At 46.7% G+C, this 24,372-nt stretch overlaps 1 protein-coding gene across 1 annotated transcript in view; it reads left to right on the forward strand.

The window, feature by feature from the left end:
• Positions 1 to 24,096, forward strand: part of LOC144785832 (vacuolar fusion protein MON1 homolog B-like) — a 101,985-nt gene extending 77,889 nt beyond the window's left edge. Inside the window, exons 4-6 of the mRNA XM_078664677.1 lie at positions 7,599 to 8,397; positions 9,506 to 9,653; positions 18,745 to 24,096. Of these exons, the coding sequence (XP_078520803.1) occupies positions 7,599 to 8,397; positions 9,506 to 9,653; positions 18,745 to 18,978 (1,181 nt within the window). The 3' untranslated portion in view covers positions 18,979 to 24,096. The remainder of the gene's footprint in view (positions 1 to 7,598; positions 8,398 to 9,505; positions 9,654 to 18,744) is intronic.
• The last annotated feature ends 276 nt before the right edge of the window (positions 24,097 to 24,372 follow it).

Genomic DNA, 24,372 nt, shown 5'->3' on the forward strand with positions numbered 1-24,372 from the left:
TTGCCCCGCTTCCTCACACAACATCCTCCCCAGAGGGCTTGGTGGTCCAAGCCTTTACCTCCCATGGTGATGCTGGTGAATTCCCTTCCACCCGCTGGATAGGAAATCGAAGATGCTGGACACCTTAGGGAAGAAGGTGTTTTCTTCTACCACCCTGGACTGCGGTCCATGAACCCCACTTGCCTTTTGGGTTGTTACTCCCATGCTCTATGGAATTCGATTGCGCAGGTGCTGCCTATGATTCCGGAGGAGGCCCGTGCCATACTCTCCCAGGCTGTTGCTGATAGGAGAGATGCAACTAACTTCACAATCCGATGTGGACCGGATACCTCCGACTCAAAGGGCAGAGCGGTTTCATCAACAGTGGCTTTAAGGCTCCACAACAGACTGAGAACTGGCTTTTTAGGAGGTATCTGTGGTGATTGGAGCTATATTAAAATAACATAACCTAACATCAGAGTGTTGCTTATGGACATGCCCTTAGATGGCTCCTGCCTCTTCGGAAACAAGACTGATTCAGCGCTGGAGGGCTCCAAGGACAGCAGGGCTATGGCCAAATCCTTTGGCCTATCCATAGCACCTCACCATCCCCAGTCCACCTTTCATGGGCACGGAAGAGGCTTCCAGCACTATACCCACCCCATCAACCCCCCTGCCCGACCTCCCCCAACCACTACAGTGCGCAAGCTTCTCTGCCTGGCCGAGGATGCGGTACCCATAGACCTCCTGGGACTGGCAGCTCACCACCCCTCTCTCCCCCGGCAGCCACAGCCTCCAAACCCTTATAGTTTTCCCCCTTATCGTCATGGGCACCTAGTGGGAGGTAGGATACACCATCAACTGCCCCACTGGAGGTCTATCCCATCGGCCCAGTAGGTTTGGCAGATTAAGAGGGGCAACTCCCTCCCCTTAGTGAGCACCCTTCCACCCATGCCAACTGCTTGCGACAGGCTGATGGAGGACCATCGTTCTTTACTCTGCCTGGAAGTGGCAGCCCTCTTGGCCAAGGGAGCCATAGAGAGGGTGCTGACACCTGATTTGGGTCGGGTTGCTATTCCCGCTTCTTTCTGGTGCCCAAGAAGGACGGAGGCTTTCATCCTATCCTAAACTTGCACCCTCTCAATTTCTTCTTGAAGAAGAAGTGCATGATTCTCACGCTCGCATAAGTCCTGTCTACCCTAGACCCAGGAAACTGGATGGTAGCGTTTGCCTTGCAGGACACATATTTCCACATCCCAGTCCTGCCCTTCCACAGGTGTTACCTGCGGTTCACTTTGCTCCCTTTTGGCCTTACCAGTGCCCCTCTGGTGTTCACCAACATGATGGCAGTGGTTGCAACTCATCTGTGGAGATCAGGGTTGCTGGTCCTCCCCTATCCTGTCGACTAGCTGGTGAAGATTGGCTCGTCCCATGGCTGTCGTCTCCCACCTTCAGACTGTGACGGACCTTCTGCATTCGCTGGGGGTTCACTATCAACGTGCCGAAGTCACGCCTGCCTCTCTCATACGCTCCCTTTCATCTGAGCTGTTCTGGACACTGTGCAGTTTTGGGCCTAACCTCTCGAACGGCGAGTCCAGGATATTTGGACTATGATACCGATGTCCCTATCCTGGATTTTGGTGAGACGGAATCAGAGGATTCTAGGAGTCATGGCATCCTGAGTGTGGCACATGTGCACTGGCATATGCGGGCTCTCCATTGGGTCCTGAAGCTCAGGGAAATGTCTCCGACATGGTCCAGAAATCATAGGGAACTGCAAAAGATCGGCAGACCCCTGTCCCTTCCCCAACCAGATCTGACAGTGGTGACAGATACGTCACTCTTGAGATGGGGTGGCCATCTGGGAGACGTGGGGATTTGAGGCCTCTGGTCTCCTGAGGAATCCGGATTCCACACCAGCCTTCAGTAGCTCTGGGTGATCCAGCTGGCATTAAAAGCCTTTCTACCCTCCATCAAGGGAAGGCTAGTGCAAGTGTTCACGAACACCACCACTGCCATGTGTTACTGAAACTGGGTGGGGTGGGGTTTTGGACTCTTTGCCCATAGGCCCTGCATCTCTAGACATGGCTGAAAAGTCAGGGCATGTCCCTGGTGGTTCAACACCTGGGGGGCTCTCTGAAAGCCAGGGTGGGCAAGCTCAGCCGAAGATGCCTAGCAGAACACAAATGGCATCTCCATCCGGAGGTGGTGCAAGGTCTCTTTCAGCAGTGGGGAGAGCCTTGGTTAGATCTGTTTGCCACTGCTGAGAATGAGCTTTGTCAGCAGTTCTGCTTCCTGACATTTCCAAGGCTTCTCACACTCGAAGACACTTTTCTTCTCAAGTGGGGTTCAGGCTCCCCATACTCCTTTGTGGCCATACCACTCTAGCCCAGAGTTTTCAAGAAGATCAGAAAATATCGGGCCCAAGTTGACCTTGTGACCCCGGACTGGGCTCGGAGAATTTGGGATCCCGAGCCATTGAGCATGTCCGTCAGTCCTCTGATCAGGCTGCCTCTTTGGGAGGATCTTCTGTCGCAAGCTGGGAAACATTTTCCATTTGGGCCTTTATCGACTTCTTGGGTTGTTCAGTTACTATTAGTATGTCATCTGCGTATGTGGCAAGTTTTACCGCTGTGTCCTTGATTCGAACCCCTGCGATGTCTTCTTTTAGCTTAATCCCTTGGATGAGGGGTTCTAGGGCCAAAAGACCCTCTTTCTTGTTTTTCTCTGTATGCGTTCCCTTGCCCAGCAGGGTTATGCTCTATGCACCTTAAAGGGTTACCTTTCTACTATTTCAGTTTTTCTGTGGTTGCCTGACCAACCATCGCTCTTCAAATCCCTTATTGTACATAGGTTCTTGAAAGGATTGCAACATGTGTTTTTTCCTTCTCCTTTTATCATGCCTCAGTGGAACCATAAACTGGTTCTGAGGTTTCGGATGTGTGCTCTCTTTGAGCATTTGCAAAACTGTCCTCTCGGTCTCCTTACCATCAAGACTACCTTCCCGGTGGCAATAATGTCAACCCAGAGGGTCAGTGAGCTTCAGGCTTTGTCATCCAAGCCTCCATACTTAAACATCTATCCAGATAAGCTTTTCTTTGAACTAGGGCATAATTTCTGCTGAAAGTCTTCACTCCCTTTTATATAGGCCAGACCATCACCCTGTCTACTTTGTACGCTCTGCCACATCCCTCTAAAGATGAGGAGCGACTTCACTGACTGGGTCCAAAATTAGCATCGTTGTTCCACCTTGACCCCACAAAAGAGTTCTGGGTGGACGACCAACTCTTCATGGGGTATGTCGGAGTGAAGACTGGAAAGGCTGTGCAGAAGCAATACAAAAGGGGGTGGTGATGGACGGAGCATCTGAACCAATCAAACACTCACACCCAGTCAAAAGATCTGGGTTTAATCCATCACCGTTCTTTAGCCCACTCTGCCACCCCAGTTCAGACATGGCTATATGTGCAGAAGCAGACCATCTCCTGATGGATCATGCTCTGCATTAAGATCTGCTGTGCACTGACCAAGAAGCAACCCCCTGAGGGTGTGTGCGCTCATTCCACCAGAGCCAAAGTTGTGACCACTAAGTTAGCACGCGGAGATCCGGTCGTGGACATCTGCTAGGCAGCAAAGTGGGCCACTCTACACATTAACTGAACAATACTGCGTGGACAGTCTGGTCCGTAGGGATGGGCATTTTGCCAGTTCGGTCCTGCAGGACTTTTTGGTGTGAAATTATTTTGCAGACCCATCTCCAAGAAGGTATTGCTTGGGTATCTATTGTAAGGTAAGGAATCTATGGCTAGAAGTCTCTGTCAGTTGAACAAGTTACTTACCTTCGGTAACGCCTTATTTGTAGAGACTCTGGCTCAAATTCCTTACCGACCCACTCATACTCCTCGCTTTGTGAATGGATTTATAGGGACAGGGCTTTCTTTTTTCAGGGCCCTAGTATTTCACACCAGTGGTCCGTGTTCTTTGTGGTTCTACAATCCTGGTGTGGAAAGTTGCAAAACGAATCTGACATCAGCAATCTGGGGTTGTGCCTATATAGGCACATCACATCCGATGTCGACAATGCTATGCCAGTTGATCTACGCCACCTACCGGCGCGCAGGGGTACTGCTCATGAAAAATGTCCAGTTCTAGTCTGACACCTGGAGATAATTCTAAGGTAAGGAATCTGCGACTGGATAGACTCTACCAGATATGATGTTTCCAAAGGTAAGTAACTTGTTCATCTACAGCACGATTGATGGCCCTGGGTAGTGAGTGATTAAGGACAACCAACAATCTATATAGCGCTGTGATAAAAAAAATCTGACGGATGGAACAGAGTATGACTTTTATAGATCGGCCATCGGGACAAAAAAATTACAGATGAATACTTTGTTGCCTATGTTCCCTATTTTGTTTTTCCTTCCAATGATTATTTGTTTTTGTGAAAACCATGAGCGATCTGCACAACTGACCCCTTGCTGAATTTAGAATGCTGCTCACTTTTCCAACATGTACAGCTGTTTGGGTGCACCCTTGAGTTTCATACCTCTGTCCCCCCAGATAATACAGTAAGTAAGTAGAAAGAAACCACAAAAACTGAAAATAACTACCACTTTGAAATTTCCCAAAACTTTGAACAAAAAATATATATATATATATATATATATATATATATATATATATATATATATATATATATATATATATATATATATATATATATGTATATGTATGTATATATGTATGTATGTATGTATGTATGTATGTATATATATATATATATATATATATGTATTTTTTTGCAACTCTGCATTTTCCTAACCCGCCCCCACCACAAAGTTTGATACATTTGGATATTTCTCTCAGTTCCCTTCAAGGGAATCGATAAACTATGTGTAATTTCAGAATCTGCAACTTGTAGGAGAAAAAGAGATTGAAATTTGGCCTGAATATCTTTTATGAAAAAAAGTTTATGTAGGCTTAAACTCAAACTTCTCCAAGTATCGAGGAAAGGGTTCAGCACAGGCCGGGAATGACTTTGCGTTTAAAGAGTTACACTATTGATAACTATGCCCAACTGCTGCATGTTAGCTATTTTTCTTTTTTCAGTTCTTCTCATACTCTTCTTTTTTGGCTTCCTTATGTTTTTGGTTTGATATTCTGCAAGTTCTTTAAATTATATATTTTTTCCTTCTGAATTCTTGCTGTATTCTTTGGGTTTTTTCTATACATGTTGCCTTGTTGCACCTCAATTCTTTGTCAAAAAGTAATTGGGAGGGTTTGGAGGAAGGTATTGTTCTGGTTCTATATCACTATGGTGTTAATGTTGTTTTTATTTATTAGACACAGGTTCTTCGAGCTTCTTGACGCAGGCTTACCACAGAAATCTAAAAGTATTGATATTCGTATGGTTAAAATAAAGTGTTTAAGCAGTAAAAGCAGCTAGGATTTTAAACCATTTTGAAACTGTAGTAGATTGATTTTTACATTAATAAAGGGGGAAGAGTATGCCACAGTTTGGCTGCAGCGGTGGGCAAGGCCATATCCTCTTAGGTCACCATTCTTGCCTGGGGAACAGTGAGGATTTTTTGAGGTTGAGCACTGTATACAATTGGGCTGGTAAAAATAAAATTGTCTACGTTGTGGCATTGGATTGGTCTAGTATACAGCTTTGTGGACTAGTTTTAATGCCTTACCTTTTATAGTGGGGTAGATTGGAAACCAATGAAGAGACTTTAGGACCGCATTGATGCGAGCATATTGCGATTGTATTAGACACCTACCAGGCGGCAGTGTTCTGTACCAGTTGCAGTCACAGGTATTTATCAGACAACAGCATAACCATCCAGAATTGTGCAAAGGCTTTTATAACCGGAATATACAGAGTGGTTTGAGTATAAGACAAGATTACTCCTGGAATGCAGAGAAAGTGGAAACAAGCAGCAGCCGCTTTGGTGATTTTTGAAATTATGGACACCTTGGAATCAGTCCAGAACCATTCTAGAGGGAGAGGTTGTGGGGGAACCATAATGTGTGGCCATACTGTTACTGCCCTATGATAATCACTGGAAAGCAGTGGTGAGTATCTCGGTCTGAGAGGGATTATCTGCCAAATAGTTGGTTGACATCCACCAGTGAGCCACCTGGATGGCAGAACTCAACAATGCCATTGGGGACAGAGGTGGCATGTAGTAGCAGGGTTGTTTGTGCTTGGGGAGCATTAGTAGGTGCCACCCACTGGTAGCTGTTCGGTATTAGTATTGCACAGCGGTTCTGTGTCATTAGAAGCTTGCGTATGAGATGTGGGGGTGATGTCATGGCGTGGTCGTAGGGGGCTGAGATCAGATTGAAATAGAAGTGAGTTTAAATGAACAACCTGAAGAAGGCTGGTAGCAGCTTGAATGCTAAGAACTGGGTGCTAGGGTCTTTTTTATTGGGTTTTGTGTCGGGGGGGGGGGGGTTTGAGGTTTTTGGAAAAGGAAATGAGCGAGAGGTCTGTTCTGGACTTGTCGTCCACATCATGTCTCTTCGGATTACCAGAACTACACTGTGGCCTTAAAAGTGGATGGGCTGAGTAGAGGAAGCTCAGATAACAGATAGAGGAAATTTTAAATTGAGGGGAGACATAGGTGCTGAGTTGGTCTCCATGAGGTGGTAGTCGTTTGCAGTCACGGTTTGGGTTGATGACGAGGGCCCATTAGCCTAATGTATGTGAGAAAGGTGAAATAGGCAACTGATAGTTGTTTGCACAACATACATTTAATGAAGACGATTGGGAGCTGTTGGTTTTAAGCAAGTGTTTTTTTCTCTTGGTTATTGGTGGGGCTTGATGTGAGCCATTGAAAATAATTGTTATCCTACCTAAAGTGCTATGAGTAAAGTTGTGTGCTCTTAGCTGATGAATGCCAGGATTGCTGTTGAGCTCTTGTCTTGTTTTGACTTGGTAGTGATGGGAAAGATTGATGTCTGATGAAGTATTAAATGAAACATCTTTCCATGGTGTAATGAGAACTGTGCTTCTGAGACTTTGGTTGGGAGTCTTGAGGAGAGGTCAGGGACATGGTCGATAGGCGCAGAAAGGATGGTTGCTTCTGTTTTGAGTCCTGAGGATGCTGTTGGAGGAAAATCTGGATAGATCCTTGGCCTCTGTTGAAGTGGAAAAATGGTGTTCTACTCTGTGGGCTTTTGGTGGGTTTGTTCATAGGTAACCTACACACAAGTGAGAGTATGCGGCTTAGGAACCCTTAGTTGTGTAGGTGCACTGCTGAAGGACACCTGTTGGTCAGGAGATAACTGCGTGTGAGGCATTGTACAAACACCAGGGCTCTTGGGCTGAGCTAGTACTGGTTGATAAGACAGAGGACAACAAATGCAGCACACAATCCCCCTTGGTGAGTTGCAGTTCTCTTTCATTGAAGTTGGATACTTCTATTACTTCAAGAAGTCCGCATAGGCGCAGCACAGTAATGATGCAGTGGTATTGGGATAATTTTTCAGCTGGGATATTTTAGCCCCCTGTTAGAAGGTGAATTGTTCCTTGTCTTTCACATATGGAAGCAAATACAGTATTTCTCTTTTTGCTATGTTGGTCCCTAATCTTTCCTTCTGTACTTCAGGTGACCACAAAGTGGTGTTTGTGCAGAAGGGCCCGCTGGTGTTGGTGTCCGTCTCGCGTACCCTGCAGTCAGAAGACCAGCTGCGGAGCGAGCTTCACTATGTCTACTACCAGATTATCAGCATGCTGACACAAGCCAGCATAAGGAGAATCTTTGAGCACAAGAAAAACTATGACCTGCGTCGGCTGCTGACCGGCTCCGAGAAGATATTGGACAGCCTTCTCAACCTGGTAGAGACAGATCCAAGCTATCTGCTAGGGGCAGTACAGTGCCTGCCCCTTGCACCCACTGTGCGTGACGCCTTGAATGCCATACTGCTGAAGGCCATCACACCCAACCTGGTCTTCTCCATCCTGCTTGCAAACAGCCAGCTGGTCACCATTGTCCAGGAGAAGGCTGTGATTGAGGACTGCAGACTAGAACCCACTGACCTGCTTCTCCTACTCAACCTCATCCGGGCCTCCTCTGCCTTCCAGGCTGGCGAGATCTGGACACCCATCTGCCTGCCTCGGTTCAACCCAGATGGCTATTTTTATGCCTACATATCTTACCTTGACCCTGAGTGCACAGTCTGCCTCATTCTGCTCTCCACCGACAAGGAATCCTTTTACTCCGTCTCAGACTGCAAGAAACGCATTGATGAGAATTTGAGGACTCAGAACCTGCTGCATGTCATCTCAGCAGCTCGGCAGAGCCATTCAGACACTGCTTCCTTGGTGGGGGTCCCAGACCTCAGGCACTTCATGTACAAACCACTGGACATCCCAGAGAACTATAAGCAACTCACTCAGTTTACCAGGTGAGGATGGATGGAAATGGCTGAAATGAGTCCACTATCTCTTGGGTAGTTAGCCTTGTTGCATTTAGCCCTTTGAAATCTAAAAAGTGCCAGGAAGGGCCACTGTTTATTGTTTGCTGTGTTTATAGTAGTCTCCGCCATTGTTCTTTAGGAGCTTGCCGGCCCCAGCTGCATGTAAAAAGGGCAGAAAGATGGCTTGTTTAGGTGCTTCCCTTCTACTAGTCCCAAATAAATTGCAGGCCAAGGAGCAAACATAAGGCTGAATTATTTAACATAGTCTGTGACCCTCTTTGGTCATAGATAGTTGCTCCACTCCAGGTCCCGGAGTGCAGGTTTCTGCCTCTCAGCTCCCATTAGAGGTGCCACCAACCGGCAACATGTTTCAGTAGCAGCATCTAGATTTGTATGTGGCTGAAGACTGCATAACATTTCAGGCTATGCATTCATTCCCCTCTCGTGCATTTGTGTGTATCTATATATTATATTATATTATATTATATTATATTATATTATACTCATTTGTAGAGCGCAATGAATCATCCCCAAGGGGATCTCTCGGCGCTTAGAGAAATTAGTACTAATGAGCAGGAACTCCTAGAACAAACAGGTCTTTAGCATTTTCTTGAATCTAGACAGATCGGTACAAGACCGAATCTTTTCAGGTAGACTATTCCAGTGGCTGGGAGCCAGATGAGAGAAAGCTTGACCCACCGTTTTAGCCTTGTTTTTTATTTGCGTACATAAGAAAGTGCGATTGCTAGATATTAGCTGCCGTATGGGTTGGTACAGGGTTAGTTTCTTTTTGAGGCATGCTGGACCTTTCCCCTGTAAGGACTTGAGGACCACACATAGCACCTTGAAAGTCTATGCCCATGATCCTAAGGTTCATGCTAATTGGCCTGCTCCTCGAAATTGCATTGTTCCGTCTTGAATAAGGCAGGCACTGGATGACCCTGAAAGCTTTGCCTTGTGTGTTCTGTTGGTGGTGTCCAGCTGAGGGTTGGGTGAGCATTGATGCATTGTGCTAAACACTGACTATTTGGGTTTGTTTCCTTCTTTTTTTTCTTCCGCTGTTAATTCCCTGCCTTTTCTCTTTGCTGGGGATCAGTCCTGAGGTAGAAGGGCCATACTCTGACGAGGTGGAGAGACAGCGCCTGTTCGACCTCTACCGCTACTTGCACAGTCGCATCCACAGCACCTCGCGGCCTCTGAAGCTCATCTACCATGTTGCAGAGAAGGAGACACTGCTGGCATGGGTGAGCAAATGTAACCGCTTTGGCACAGTATAAAGAAATGTGATTCTGCATCGTGCGGTAGAGATGTGCTTCTTGCCTGCAATTTTTCTCTTCCATACCTATAGTAGTTGGACATGGTTTGTAAGTGAGAAACCACTAGGGGATTGGTAGGCCCTTGTGGGGTGATGTTAGCAGTTAAGTCCTTGGTGCCCCCCGATTGGAAAACATCTATGTGATTATGAAGTTTAAGCCCATTGACCTTTTTCAAAAACCTGCTACATGCAGGGGACGGGACGTTCATCTCCACACTAGTTTCTATAGTGTGTTCACTGCAGTGAACCCCCATTGGCTGGTTGCTGAGAGTAGCTTCAGACTGTCTCTTCTTTTATTCGGGTATTCGATCTCCTCCAGGTGTGAACTTTCAGTCACTGCCGCTCTGCAATGTAATGAAACTTTGCCTAGCTTCAGTAAAAGTAAGTTTCAATTATATTAAGGACACCGAGGCGAGGATTGTGCAATTCTTCCTTCGCATTTATTAAAATCTCGCTCAAACAATAGCCATTTAATAACCTCAGACAAAAAACGACTGTTCACGTTAGCATTTGGGAAACATATTAAGTCCATCTAATCCACAGCGTCTGGTCCCAAAATAGTCCATCCTCTCTTTCAGGACTCCCTCTTTCTTAGCGCAATTCACGCTATATTTGAATCCTCGTGCGCCCTGTTTTGTCCCCTAGTTTCCTGTAATGAGAGGAAACACATAAATGACCATCCTGAACAAACTTGTCAGCATAAAAACATTCTTATCCATGGAATGAATAACTATTAACATGATATAATCAATCAAGTAATCTCCTTCAAATGAAGTAACATATTGTGTCAGAATGTACAGTTCATAAACAATATCCTCAATATGAAAAACATTAATTACTCCAAAACGGGGAGGATAAGCGTGAAAGCTGATTGCTGGGTGGGATTATCCTTGCATCCATGTCCTTATAGAATTGAAATGTACCTTTACTAAAGCTAGGCAAATTTGTATTCTATATCTGGACCGTAGACGAGGATTATGCGAATTCAAAGCCTGTTCACCACCAACTGAGCTACGTTGAGCACTGGCTTAAAATAAAACCTCTTGAAGATGGAATCTGAGGGATAATCAGTTGCATGCATAATGTCCTATAAACGTGCTCCCAAGCAGAAAGCCTTCGAGGCGATTGCCCCTCTTCCTGAATGCGCCCCAAAATTTTGGGGTGTCAATCCCAGCTTACTGCATCGCCCAACTTACCTAGCGAGCTGTGGTAGGGGAAGTTACCACCTTTTAACTTCTTACCTGCGGCGACTATTCCGCCGCAGCGCTAAGGGGGAGGGGGGCCGCGCGGCGCTCCCGTACTCGTGACGGAATTGCTCCGTCACGAGCCTCGGTGGGCTGTGCTTGTGACGGAACGGTTCTTTCACAGCCCCGCCCACCTAATAGAACGCTCGGCGCAGGCGCGGCGAGCGGGCCGTGACAGAACCGTTCAGTCACCAGCACAGCCCACCCGAGGCTCGTGACGGAACGGTTCCGCCACGAGCACGCAATGGGTTAAGGCTTCCTTAGTGCAATGAGGAGTTGTCTTTCACCCAGGAGGCAGACTTCTTCAGTTATATCCTCGGAAGACATTGGACCACACAGAGCATGGATACATCCGGGAAGGCCAGGTAAGATATTATGCAGGTGTTAGATTTAGTCTTTCTAGTTACCATAAAGGAAACCCCGTGTGAGGAGAACACCTCGAGAAGCCCAGGAGGACACAGGGAACCAGATGAACCTGGATCGGTCTCCACAGAGCTGTTGCGCTGAGCCAATAAAGACTTCTAGTCGTCTGTTTCAAAAAAACAAGCAGCAGAGAAACCGGTGCGGCGCAGGCTCCTCACACCCCTACATGCCAGACTCAATAAGAGCCATGAATATGAGAGAAACATAAAGCGAGAATACATACAGGGCAAAGCTGATGCAAATTACACCATGTTACCCGTAGCCAGATAAAACCTCTGCAGGTTCAATCGCAAAACTTGGGTGCAGGTCAGGACACTTTTTTTTATCTCAGTGGCTGCTGCCACTGACAACTACCTTGCAATCTCCTTGCAGATATGTTCCAAACCTCCAGAGGATGTCAGAGTACACTAGCTAGTGAAGGCGAACTGCTTGAGATGGCAAATGTGCCTGCTTTTGCATCTCAGGACCCATGCTATAAATGTCCTTCCGCCTCTGTTGCTCATGCCACCACTCCTTCAGTTCAGGGAAGAACAGAAGGCGCCTCCTTCAAACTTATAATGTTTCATGTGCCGTTGCCAACTCAGTGGTTTTCTTGAACCTGCTGCAACTGCATTAGACTGTCTTCAGACTCCAAGTTCACACAGACTGCTCTAGGTTCGTGATCAGGAACCTCTAACTCTGGTAGCAACATCTGGCCCTGCTTCGGAGTCCGGAGTCCAGGCATCCCTTACTTTGGAACTCTGAGAATAAAGGAAGATCCATTAGCCCTGTTTTTTCTATAACCTGCAGCTTACTGAACAGAAGTAGTTCTTATGTTGTCCTTTGTCTCTAAAACCATTCAATTCTAGCCTATGATAGAGAAGTGTCTCAAATAAAAATTGCATCTTTAATTAAACCCATTAGGAGTATACAAATCGTAAATATTATCAAATGCTGGTATCTTGTCATGGATGTTGTCTTGTCGGTATTTGACTTTCTGTAGTAGGGGATCTTTGTGTATAGTCATAATCTAGTGAATAGTCCCGCCCATGTGCATGGACCCCGGAGCAATCAAAAATAATCTCTTAAGCTGTCTTCTTTGCAGTCCTGCATAGACACTTAAGAGAAAATCAAGACAAATAATGCAGCCTAACACTTCCAAGGCTAAAAATGCCATCACTTCATCTAAACAGTGAAAAGGATATCCAACAATGTCAGATTTTACACATTTTACCAAGTTTCCCTCATAGAGAAAACTCCCCTTCACCAAAATCCTTGAAATGATAGAGAGGAAGGGTTGGACAGACAAGCCCCCATAGGCTGCCATTATGTATCTGGAAAAGGGATACAGTGCCTTTAAGGAACTCTCCAGAGACCCTCAATATCACAGGATGCACAGACAAAGTCCTTTTACTTTCAGTTCTTTTTTCCAGGTCCTGCTAGCCGGACCCTGGAGCATTGAGCTCTCCCTTTTTGGGTAATTCTTCAATTTTTGGCACTCAAGTGTTTCGAGTGTTTCACTCGACGTCTGGGGTCTTTCTCTTCCTTTTGCTGTGTTTTTTAGCCAGTTTTGCCCACTCTTTCTGTCGAATATGCCAGCTGTATTCGACAAGTGCCCTGAGTGTGCAAGGAAGAAGGCTAAATCTGACCCCCACAGAGTATGCATACTCTCTCCCTTCCTCCCATGTCCCTGAAGCCTGTGAGATTTGTCAATCTTTCTCCAGGAGGACCCTGCGTGACAGGGAGAAGATTCGTCTCCAAGGCCTGGAGCAGAGGAGACATCAGGAACCAGGTGGGTCTGGGCATGGAGGGACTCAGTCATCGTCCTCTGCCCGTGCTTCGGCCTCGGGGGGGCTCCCCAGTCAAGAAAAGGCCCAGAAAAGGCACCGGTCCCGGTCGACGTCGATGGCTTCGGCGTCGAGAGGCATGACCACTATCTGTTCTCTTTCGACCATGAGCTCTGGGTCGAAGCGTCGTTTATGTTCGACGTCGAGGAGAAGGACGTCGAGACCTCGGACGAGGTCGAGGACTTCACCGGCGTCGACACATCATCGGCGTCGAGATGAGTCCAGAAGGAACCCGGCGCTCGCCGTCGAGGCGACACCGCCGTTCGCCGTCGTAGTCGACTCGACGTTCGACGTCAAGGAAAGACAAGTCGACGTCAAAGAGAAGAGAGTCGACGTCGAGGAGTTCATCGACGTCGCCGGCGCTCGGCTGAAAAGAGGTCTGCTTCCAGAGCATCCTCGTCAAGACCTGCGCAGAAGAAGAGGAGAGTGGTTAGGTCTTCGGAATCCGAATATTCTCTGACCTATTTGTCTTCTAGGCCCAGGATGCCTACGCCTCCAACATTTCCTCCGAGGAAGCCTCCTCCGCTACCTCCCTTACCTCCTCCTCCGACTTCTCCGCCTCCTCCTCTTAAACTGTCTCCTCCATCTCTGCTGCACCTTCCGTCGCCACCTACGAGGCCTCCACAGCCTAGGACTCCAGTTCTGCCTCCGCACCTCCCGCCTCCTGTACGTCCAGTGGATCGCCCGAGTCCAAGGAGATCTAGATCACGGTCCAGAGGGAGACATCGATCACAGAGTGACCGTAGGTCTTCGACACGGTCCCGTCATCGTCACCGGAGGGATAGGTCACGGTCCTGTCATACGGACTCTTCAAGTGGCCGCAGATATTCTCCCACCTTATCGGATTCCCCCTATACGAGGGTGTCACCGGTGGATGACATCGTAACACTTCAGGAGGTGCTATTGAGAGGGTCAGCGAAGTTGGGGATCACTTTGACGGTACCCTCACCTTCTACATCGGTGATCTTTGAAACCTTACACAAGCGGAATTTGTCTCGCCCCTTGTTGCCCTTGGTGCCAGGACTGAAGGAACTGGCTATGGAGCTTTTTCTGACTCCGGCCTCAGTGAAGTCAGCTCTGTCCCGGCTGCAGAAGAAGTACAGGCCCCCGGATTCCGATCCGGCGTTCCTAAGATCAGATCCGGTACCGGATTCTGTTATCGTAACTGCGGCCAAGAAGCAGCATGCTACTGCCCAGTCTTCTACGGTGCCTCCGGATAAGGAAAGCCGTCAAATGGACTCAGCTGGACGGAAAGTCTGCGGGACGGCGGCCACCTCCATGAAAGCGGCTAGTGCCTCTGTGCTCTTGGGTCGCTATGACCGCTCTTTGTGGGAGTCCCTGCAGCAATTCCTGGAGCTACTCCCGAGGGATAGGAGGGAAGACTACCAGGAGATTTTGAATGAGGGCATGATGGTCTCCAATCAGGTCATCAGCTCTGTGGCGGACGCCTCTCTCCTGGCGGCTCATGGTTACTGCCATGGCAACAATTTACGACGACATGCCTGGTTGCACCTTACATCTCTCAAACCGGAGGTGCAACAGAGTTGCAAATTCACCATTCTCTGGATCGACTCTCTTTGGGTCACATGCGGACGAGGAGATGGCCCGCATGAAGGCAGAGGTAGAGACACCTAAAGCCGTTGGTTTGGAGAAACCAAAAGAGCAGAGGAAGTCCTTCCGTCCGTTCCAGAAGCGGTATGGCTCTCAAAGACGAGGGCAGGGTCGGCAAGCTGGTCAACAGCAACAACAGCAGCAGTACCAGCGGCAGCCATTCCAGAAGCGGCAGAGGGGCAGAGGTGGACAGCAGTCCTCCTTGACGAACAAGGGTCCGGCCGGGTCTAAGCCCTGAGGTGCTACTTCCCCCTCTTCTGTTACCCGCTCCAGTAGGGGGAGGCATACAGAATTACTTGGCAGAGTGGAGAAAAATTACTCAAGACAAGTGGGTGCTGAATATTGTTTGCAGTCTTCGTTTCATCAGCCCTCCTCCAGCGATTCCACCGGTGTGCTCGCAGTTCCAACTGCTCGAGCTCCAAGCGGAGGCCGATACCCTGTTAAGAAAAAGGGCGATAGAAGACGTCCCTTTGTCTCAAAGGCGAAAGGGTCTTTACTCTCGGTTCTTTCTGGTGAGCAAGAAGGACAAGAACGAGTTCAGGCCCATTCTGGATTTGCGACAAGCAAACAAATGGATTCGCAGGGAGAAGTTTCGCATGTTGTCTCTGCACCAGATTTATCCTCGGCTGCAAAGAGGAGACTGGCTTTGCGCAATAGATCTGCAAGATGCGTACTTCCAAGTGCCCATTGCACGGAAACATTGGAAGGTCCTGCGATTTCTGGTCAGCACAAATCACTATCAGTAAACCGTACTACTGTTTGGACTGAAGTCTGCGCCCAGGACCTTTTCAAAGCGCATGGCAGTGGTGGCGGCTCACCTGAGAAAGAACAAGGTGTTTGTCTACCCGTACCTGGACGACTGGTTGAACAGGGCGGCCGTTCTGTTGAGCCAGCTGGGGTTGCACATAAACATGTCCAAGTCTGTTCTGACTCCTGTACAGTGCCTACAGTACTTGGGAGCCTCCATCGATACTCTTGCAGCAAGCGTGTCTCCTTCGGAGGAGCGACGCTTATCAATCCTTCGGTAGGCTCAGGCTCTCATGGCTGTTCATCTACGACAGTGAGGACGGTGTCTTCTCTTCGGGGATCGATGGCCTCTTGCATCTTCCTCACGCCACACGCATGCCTCCACATGAGGCCGCTGCAGGAATGTCTGGAGGATAAGTGGGACCAGAAGAGACGGAGCTGAGACGACAGGATCTTGCTGTCCCTCCACGCTCAACAGTCCCTGAGATGGTGGTGCTCCGCCGAGAATCTCCTCAAGGGGGTCCCATTCCACAAAGACATTCCTAGTCCGACTGTCGTGACGGATGCTTCTCTCCACGGTTGGGGAGCGTATTCACGGATGCTTCTCTCCATGGTTGGGGAGCGCATTCAGACCATCTACAGATCCAGAGAACGTGGTCCCCGGCGGAATCCACGTATCACATCAATTTCCTGGAACGATCTGGCACTGGCTGCTTGCCAGAGGACTGTCGATAATGGCTACCCATCTGCCAGGTGTGCAGAATGCTGAGGCGGACGCACTCAGCAGGCTGGTGCAAGAAAACCACGAGTGGGTTCTAAACGACGAAGTGCTAGGAAACATCTTCGACAGGTGGGGCACTCTGGACGTAGATCTGTTCGCCACCGCCGAAAACAGAAAATGCCGAGACTTCGCCTCCAGGTATTACCAACCAAGGAACGCGCTATGGATCAGCTGGTCGAACAGCTTTCTGTACGCTTTTCCACCCATTCTCCTGATTCCGGCGGTACTCCTCAAGCTGTCTCAGTCCAGAGCACGGATGATCCTCATTGCTCCGGAGTGGCCCCGACAGTGGTGGTTCACGGACCTGCTTCACCGGTCTCTCTTACCCCACGTGTGGCTGCCGTGTCGGCCGGACATTCTCACGAAGTTCGGGGGCAGATGGTGCACCCCAACCTCTAATCGTTGAGTTTGACGGCATGGCTCCTGAGATAGTGCAATATGGACAGCTGAATCTTCCTGACGATTGTATGAATATACTTAAGGAGGCTAAGAGACCTTCCACTAGGACTTCCTATGCCTACAAGTGGAAGACGTTCTGCATCTGGTGCACTTCCAAGAACTATGATCCGACGACCTGCAAGAAAGAGGTTATTCTTCCATACCTTTTGCATTTGGCTCAGTCTGGCCTTAATTTTCATTCTATTAAGGTTCACCTCGCAGCATTAACTGTGTATAGGAAATGCCCTTCACAGACATCCTCCTTCCAGATCCCTGTGATTAAAGATTTTTTTGGAAGGATTGAAGAAAGTGTTTCCTCCTGTTCGGCGTCCTTCGCCATCATGGGAGCTGAATGTGATGCTGATCAAGTTGATGAAGGAGCCTTTTGAACCTATTCATAAGGCTTCTCTGCAGCACTTGTCATGGAAGGCGGCCTTCCTTGTGGCCATTACATCGGCCCGCAGGGTGAGTGAAATTCAGGCATTGTGTTGCCAAGAACCTCATACTGTATTTCATGCTGCTACGGTTGTGATGCGTACTCACCCTAAGTTCCTTCCTAAGGTGATTACTGATTTCCATGTCAATCAGACTAACTTTACCTACGTTTTTCCAGAATCCTTCCACTCCAGCGGAAAGGTCTCTGCATTCCCTGGATGTCAGAAGGGTGTTGAAATTCTACTTGGATAAGACCAAGGACATTCGTAGGTCAGACCAATTGTTTGTCAATTAAGGGTCGGTCAGGACTGGTCTTGCCACCTCAAAACAGTCCATCTCGAGGTGGATTGTGTCCTGTATTCAGTTATGTTATCAGAAAGGGAACAAGACCTTAAGGTGTAAGCCTAAGGCTCTTTCTACCAGGGGCAAAGCAGCTACAACAGCTTTGCTACGTAATGTTCCCATTGCAGATATCTGCAGGGCTGCCACTTGGAAGTCGGTCCATACCTTTGCTAAACACTACTGTCTGGACTCTGATGCCAGAGCAGATGCTCAGGTTGGGCAGGCTTCGTTTAGAAATCTGTTTGCACAGTAGTAGTGTTGTCTTTTTCCTCCACCGCCGGATTGGTTGTTGGGATGGGCTTGCCATTCTATTCACTAGATTATGACTATACACAGAGATCCCCCTACTACAGAAGGAGTAGTTTCTTACCTGTAACTCCAGTTCTGTAGAAGGGGTATCTGTTATAGTCTAAAGCGCCCACCCTCCTCCCCGGTAGAGAAAATGATAATGTACTGTATGCTACAGGCCTTGCTTTATACACCATCAAAAAGAACTAAAAGTAAAAGGACTTTGGCTGTGCATCCTGGGATACCGATGGTCTCTGGAGAGTTCCTTAAGCACGGTATCCCTTTTCCAGACACATAATGGCAGCCTATGGGGGCTTGTCTGTCGAACTCTTCCTCTCTATCATTTCAAGGATTTTGGTGAAGGGGAGTTTTCTCTAGGAAGGAAACTTGGTAAAAATGTGTAAAATCTGACGTTGGCTATCCTTTTCACTGTTTAGATGAAGTGGTGGCCTTTGTAGCCTTGGAAGTGTTAGGCTGCATTATTTGTCTTGATTTTCTCTTAAGTGTCTATGCAGGACTGCAAAGAAGACAGCTTAAGCGAATATTTTTGATTGCTCCGGGGTACACGCACATGGGCTGGACTATTCACCAGATTATGACTATAACAGAGATACCCCTACTACAGAACTGGAGTTACAGGTAAGAAACTACTCCTTCCCACCTATGCCTGCCATTGGCTCATTAAAGTTTTGCTTCTCACAAGAAATACTCTATACAATTATTCTGCATACCATTGGATAGTCTTTTCATGTAATAATATAGTATCCATATCTTTTTTAGTTTTAACTTAGCTTGACTTAAATTTAAGTGAAAATTCTATTTATTTTTTGACAAATCTGAAATCAAAAAAGAATATAAAATAATGTTCCTGTTTTTGCTCTTCAGGTCACAAGCAAGTTTGAGCTTTACACCTCTTATAGCCCCTTGGTGACCAAAGCGGGTGCCATCAATGTCATCACAAAACTGCTCCGGTGGATCAAGAAGGAGGAGGACCGCCTCTTCATCCGGTACCCGCCAAAATACTCTACCACACCAGCCCCAGGCAAGGGGTCGAAGAGCGCAAGGGGAGGTGTTGATAGGACTGATGCATCCGAGAATGGATTCTTCTCCGGGTTGTAGTGGGAAATGTACTGGAAATGGATGATAGGTCACTGGATGGCTGGCACCTGAGGCTTGCAGTCCATCTCTGCAGTGTTGGAGACCCTTCAGCAACGCCTAACCTATTTTTTTTATTAGGCACTTATAAAAAAAAATGGCATCCTTTTCATCTCCTGTAACTCATTCATTGGTCCCTTACTGCCATCACAGTCTTTGGAATGTTTATGCGCAGTGGTTCATGAGCTCTTGTAAAGTCGCTGGGTGCTCCTTGGTAAACGTTTACATGCAAAGCACTTTTGTCTGTCCTCTGTTCAGGTGAAAGCCTCTTGTTAGTTCGGATCGTCTTCTCCTACACTAGGAGGCCCTTGTCAATGTTTTGGGAGTCCTGCATTCATTAGGAGCTTCTTGTTGGTGTGGCAGCTGCCCCCTGTTCCACTGAAAACACCTTGATGATGCTACCAATGTCTTCAACTGGCTGTCTTCTATGCCCGTCTTGTTTGTATTGTCATTTCCAACCTATTGATCATTTTTATTATGAAAGTCCCTCTGCTGTACTAAGAGACTCTTATTGGTTTTCTGACTGTCCTCTCCTACTCTATGAGCTCCATGTTGGTGTTTGGATGGTTTGTACCAACTTAAGAGATCCTCATTGGTGTTAGGAAGCGTTCGCCTAACCTAGAAGCTCCTCGTTGACATTCACACTCTCTTCTCCTGCCCTGGGAGCTCCTCGTTCTTGTAGTCCTCGCCTTCCCTAGTAACTTCTTGTTAGCGTTGGTGCCGTTCTCTTGTGGCCTAGTGATCCTCATTGGTGTTCAGGAAGTGTTCTCGTAACCTAGAAGCTCCTCGTTGACATTCACACTCTCTTCTCCTACCCTAGGAGCTCCTCGTTCTTGTTCTGGAAGTACTCGCCTTCCCTAGGGACTTCTCGTTCGTGTTGGTCCGGTTCACTCATGACCTAGGGATCCTCATTGGTGTTCAGAAAGTCCCCTCCTAACCTATGAGCTCCTTGTCGATATTCCCAAAGTCTTCTCCTTCACTAGAGTTCTTCCTTGCTGTTCTGGAACCCATCTCATTCCTATGGATTCCTCATTGATATTCAGGCTGCCTTCTCTTGTCTTAGGATCTCCACATACGTGTTGTGGACGTCCGCTCCTTGTGGGGTTTGTATGGTGTTCTCCTAGCCTGGAAGCGCCTCATTCTTGTTGTGGAAGTCCACTCTTTCCCTAGAAACTTCTTGTTAGTGTTGGTTCGATTTCTCATGACCCAGGGATGGATCCTCATTGGTGTTCAGAAAGTCCTCTCCTACCTTATGAGTTCCTTGTTGGTATTTTGGAAGCCTTCTCCTTCACTAAAGTTCTTTGTTGATGTTTTGGAATCCGTCTCATTCCCTCGGAGTTCCTCATCGGTATTTATGCTGTCGTCTCTTGTCTTAGGAGCTTCACGTTCGTGTTCTGGAAGTCTGCTTCTTCCTAGGCGCTCCTTGTTGGGGTTTGAATGGCTCTTTCCTAACCTATCGGCTCCTCTTTATGTTCAGATTGTGTTCTAACCTAGTAGCTCCTCCTTGGTGCTCTGGAAGTCCTCTCTTTCCCTAAGAGTGTCCTCTTCTAGTTGGTGTTCTGGCTGTTCTCCCTGACCATAGCACCTCTCTTGTTCTGATTGCACAATCGCCCACGGAAAGCTTTGTGTTATTGTTTAGTCTGTCCTGTCCTACAGTAAAAGATGCACATTTATGTTTTGACTCTCCCTTTATCTTTTGGAATGAAACCTCTGAACAGATCGGCACTTCTCAACGCTTGATGCTGTACTAAGTGTCTTTTTTTTCTGAACAATCTGCTTACCTAACTTTTGAACACTCTTCTAGCTGTCTTGGTTTCACAAATATTTAGCTGTCTTTTTTACTGAACGCAGAGTTTGCTTTCCAGCTGTTATCTTATCTTCTAAACACTTCTTTGGGGGACCTTTCCTCTTATGGCTTCCATCCATGGGAAGCTCCACGTTGTTTTCGCTTTCCTTTCTTCTATTTTCCACTCATCCGAATTCTCTTGCTGATCCTTTTGCTTTCTTTTCTTTTGAATGGATTTGCTAAGTCTTTTTCTTCTTGATGCTCCATGGTAAGTGCTTCTTGACAGTTTTTTTCTCCGCAATCGTACTAGTTTTTACACTTGTTTGTAGACCCTAGTTAAGTTGCGTTCCACTGCACAGCATTCTGCTGCATGCATGGCTGATGGGATGTGGCTTTGAAGTGCCTGCCTATTCACCAGGAATGCATAGAACTGGCCACAAAGAATAACAAAAATCCATGTTTATCCTCCGAATTTCCTGGATTTCTGGTAGTTTAGAACTGGCGAAACATTCATCAAGGAAGTAAAGCAATATTAGCCAGGTCTCCTGGGTATTTATGATTAGTTTGCTGTATTCTGAACATGACCACAACTCGTTCAAGCACTTATTTATCAAGAGTACCATGATAGTCCTGCATTATTTCCAGGCACTTCACTGAACATGGTTAGCTGACACTGGAGGGCAGTAACGGGGCAATGCTATTTCGCCCTGTGACAAGGCCAGTTTTTACTGCCACTATTATTTTTTCTGTTCAGCATCTCCAGATCAGCATCTGGGTTGTCATCCTTTTCAAATACATTTCTTAACAATTGTCATCACTCTGTGCTTCTTAGATGAACTCAGTTGCTGAGTCCTAGGCAGTCATTTTATGGATTAACTTGGCAGCCACACCGGCTGGCAAGCGTGAACATCCCATAATGTGCACCAGACATCCATTTCGGAGGATGCCCCAGTGGTGGTTGCTTAGCCTGTCTGGCGCTCTCTCTTCTTAACAGGTGGGCTGATTTTTGGAGTGGTGCATGGTGGTTCAAGTATTATTAATCTTTTATTTATTTCTCCGTTCTGGTGTGTATATATTGGAGCTTTCTTACGTATCCGTAGGATATTTGATGCACTCTTATATAATAATTCTAAGAAGATTGTCTGTTTCTCATTCCTTGTCTTCTTGACTCCTTTCAAAGGGGGATTCTGACTTCCTATGGAAGCACTTAGAAGCAATCTCTGCTGCTGCCCATTTGGGCTGCATGTTCACATGAGTAGCGGTGCAGCTGGCCTACAGATGAAAAAACTTTACGGTTGTTTATTCTTTAAACAAGATGTAAATCCATATCCCTCTTATTTAAGAAAGGGGGATTATTACTAATGGGAGTACCTTTTCTACAGCGCTCTCACTTCTTGGAAAGGTTTGTTATTCCTTTCCTTATGATGTGATGGGGGAGAAGTGGGCGAAAGAAGGAGGCAGTAGCAGCACTTACAGGAATTTTGACGATGAATTTTAATCACCCGTTGCTTCCTCTGGAAGGCGCGATATTGAATTGGATTATTTTGAAAGAGTCCCATGCAACACCGGAAGTTATGGAATAACCACAGTGTGTCAGAAGAGTTCTGCATTGTCCATCACTAGTTACATTATATTTCTGTGTTGGTCCATTAGGAAGAAGGTGGGGGTTCGGCACCCTTTTACCTATGGAGAGTGTGTGCTTGGGGCGTAGCGGGTGCTGTTTTACTATTGGCTGGGAACCTATTGTTGTTTAATTGTCTTCCAAACTCTGATTCCTTTAAAACTCCCTCCTCGGGCTAGAGGTGTCTCCTACGCCTACCCTGTGGACACCCGCCTGCAGTCTCATGCTTGCTGTAACCCCAGTATGGGAAGAAGTTGCTTTTTGAGTTTATAGGCAGACTACTAAACGCTGCAGACTAGTCCATCGACAAAGCTTCTTTTCTATTTATATGAAAAGGGTCTCTTTTCTAGAGGGAATTTTTCTATAATTGAAAGTGGAATTAATGTTCTGGAACAGTGGTGTGTAGTGAGCTGCCATAATCTTTCATAAAGATACTCCTATATAACTCAGATCTTTCATTGCTGTTGATATGGTCAGACTTTTTGTTCTAACTAGGAACAAACCAGGTACCAAAATGGAAGTTTCGGTCAGGGCAACGGCAAATAAACTTCCATCATACTGTGCTGCAGCTACGCATCAGACTTCTTGAATGGCGAGCTCATCTGTGGACTGAAACGAGGTGCAGTATTTGTGGCAGTTAGGTTCTTAGCGTAAATGTTTCTACGATGAAGCGGAAGTGTAACCACTTGGATAACGGCTGGGGCTTTAACTCGCCTGTATCCAACAAGCAGCAAGTGGATGGACGGGTGTGTCAATATCTCCTTCCTGTAAATTAAATGTCCCATGCCCATGTGCTGAGCTCTTGGGCCCAGTATCCCATCCCATTACCCTCTATAAATAAACGTAAATTGGTTATTTATTAAACCACGCACATCTCCTAGCCCAGTGACTACAATATGCTTACAGCATGGAACGTTTGTGTGAACTCGCTCACTGTGGCGTGTCAGTGAATGCTCCACACCTTCGCAGTATCACCCACAAAGCAGTAGACTCATACTTTATTCACCTACCAGTGATGACAGACCGTTTTTGAAAGGTGTCTGGATAACCAGATTTGCTTATGTGCAGCCTTCATTTTGTCTCTTGTATTGTTTTCTTCTGTTTCAGAGAGCTGTACATTCAATCATGTTATCACATATGTTTGGTTTTGAATTAAAAATAGATGGATCACTCAAGTGATCACATTGGTAACCGTGCTTAAACCATTTCCATGTTTTCTTTTAAGTTAATGTTGTTTTCAATTTGGTTGTGATCACTCTGTTTTGCTTCTTGTATTGTTTCTTCTTCTTGCTCCCTTCTGTATATACTGGCAATATTTTTTTTCCTATCGCTTGTTTTCAAGACACAAGTCACCAAGAACCACTGTTATATTCATCCCTTCCAAAATCATAGGATTACATGATTGCGTGATTACCACAACCCAAAACCACTTTTGTGTTTACCACCTGTGTTGTACATCCCGTCTACCTCTTTCACACCACTTTGAGCAATTGTTACAAATTATGTCAAAATTGAAAGTCAAACTTGTTTACATGCATGAATTTCCATGTGACGAAGGCCCTAACTTTATTCTTATCATGTTGCATGGGTGACTTGCAGCTTTTTTCGCTTGTACGTTGAATGGGAAAAACAAGGTCTAATGTTTTAAAATAAAGAACATACATTTTAAAAAGAATCGAGTACTGAATGTTCATCGTAATGGTAGCGCGGGAGTCACAGGCGCCCCAAGTAGATACTAATGAAATTTGGTTGTTTGCTCAGCAAGATCTCAGTAGATGGTCACGATCTTCTGCATCGGCTACAACGCAGTGTATTAAGAATCCCCACTCAACGCTCTTTTCCAGCACAACTTGGTGTAAATGTGCAGACTGTCCACCTGGTGCCTGAAATACTTGGCTAAAATGTTAATAGGCCTCTAGAACATGCTTGCATCACCAGCCTCTGAAGCCCT

This window comes from Lissotriton helveticus, chromosome 10 (genome assembly GCF_964261635.1).
Source record: "Lissotriton helveticus chromosome 10, aLisHel1.1, whole genome shotgun sequence".
Lineage (NCBI taxonomy): Eukaryota > Metazoa > Chordata > Amphibia > Caudata > Salamandridae > Lissotriton > Lissotriton helveticus.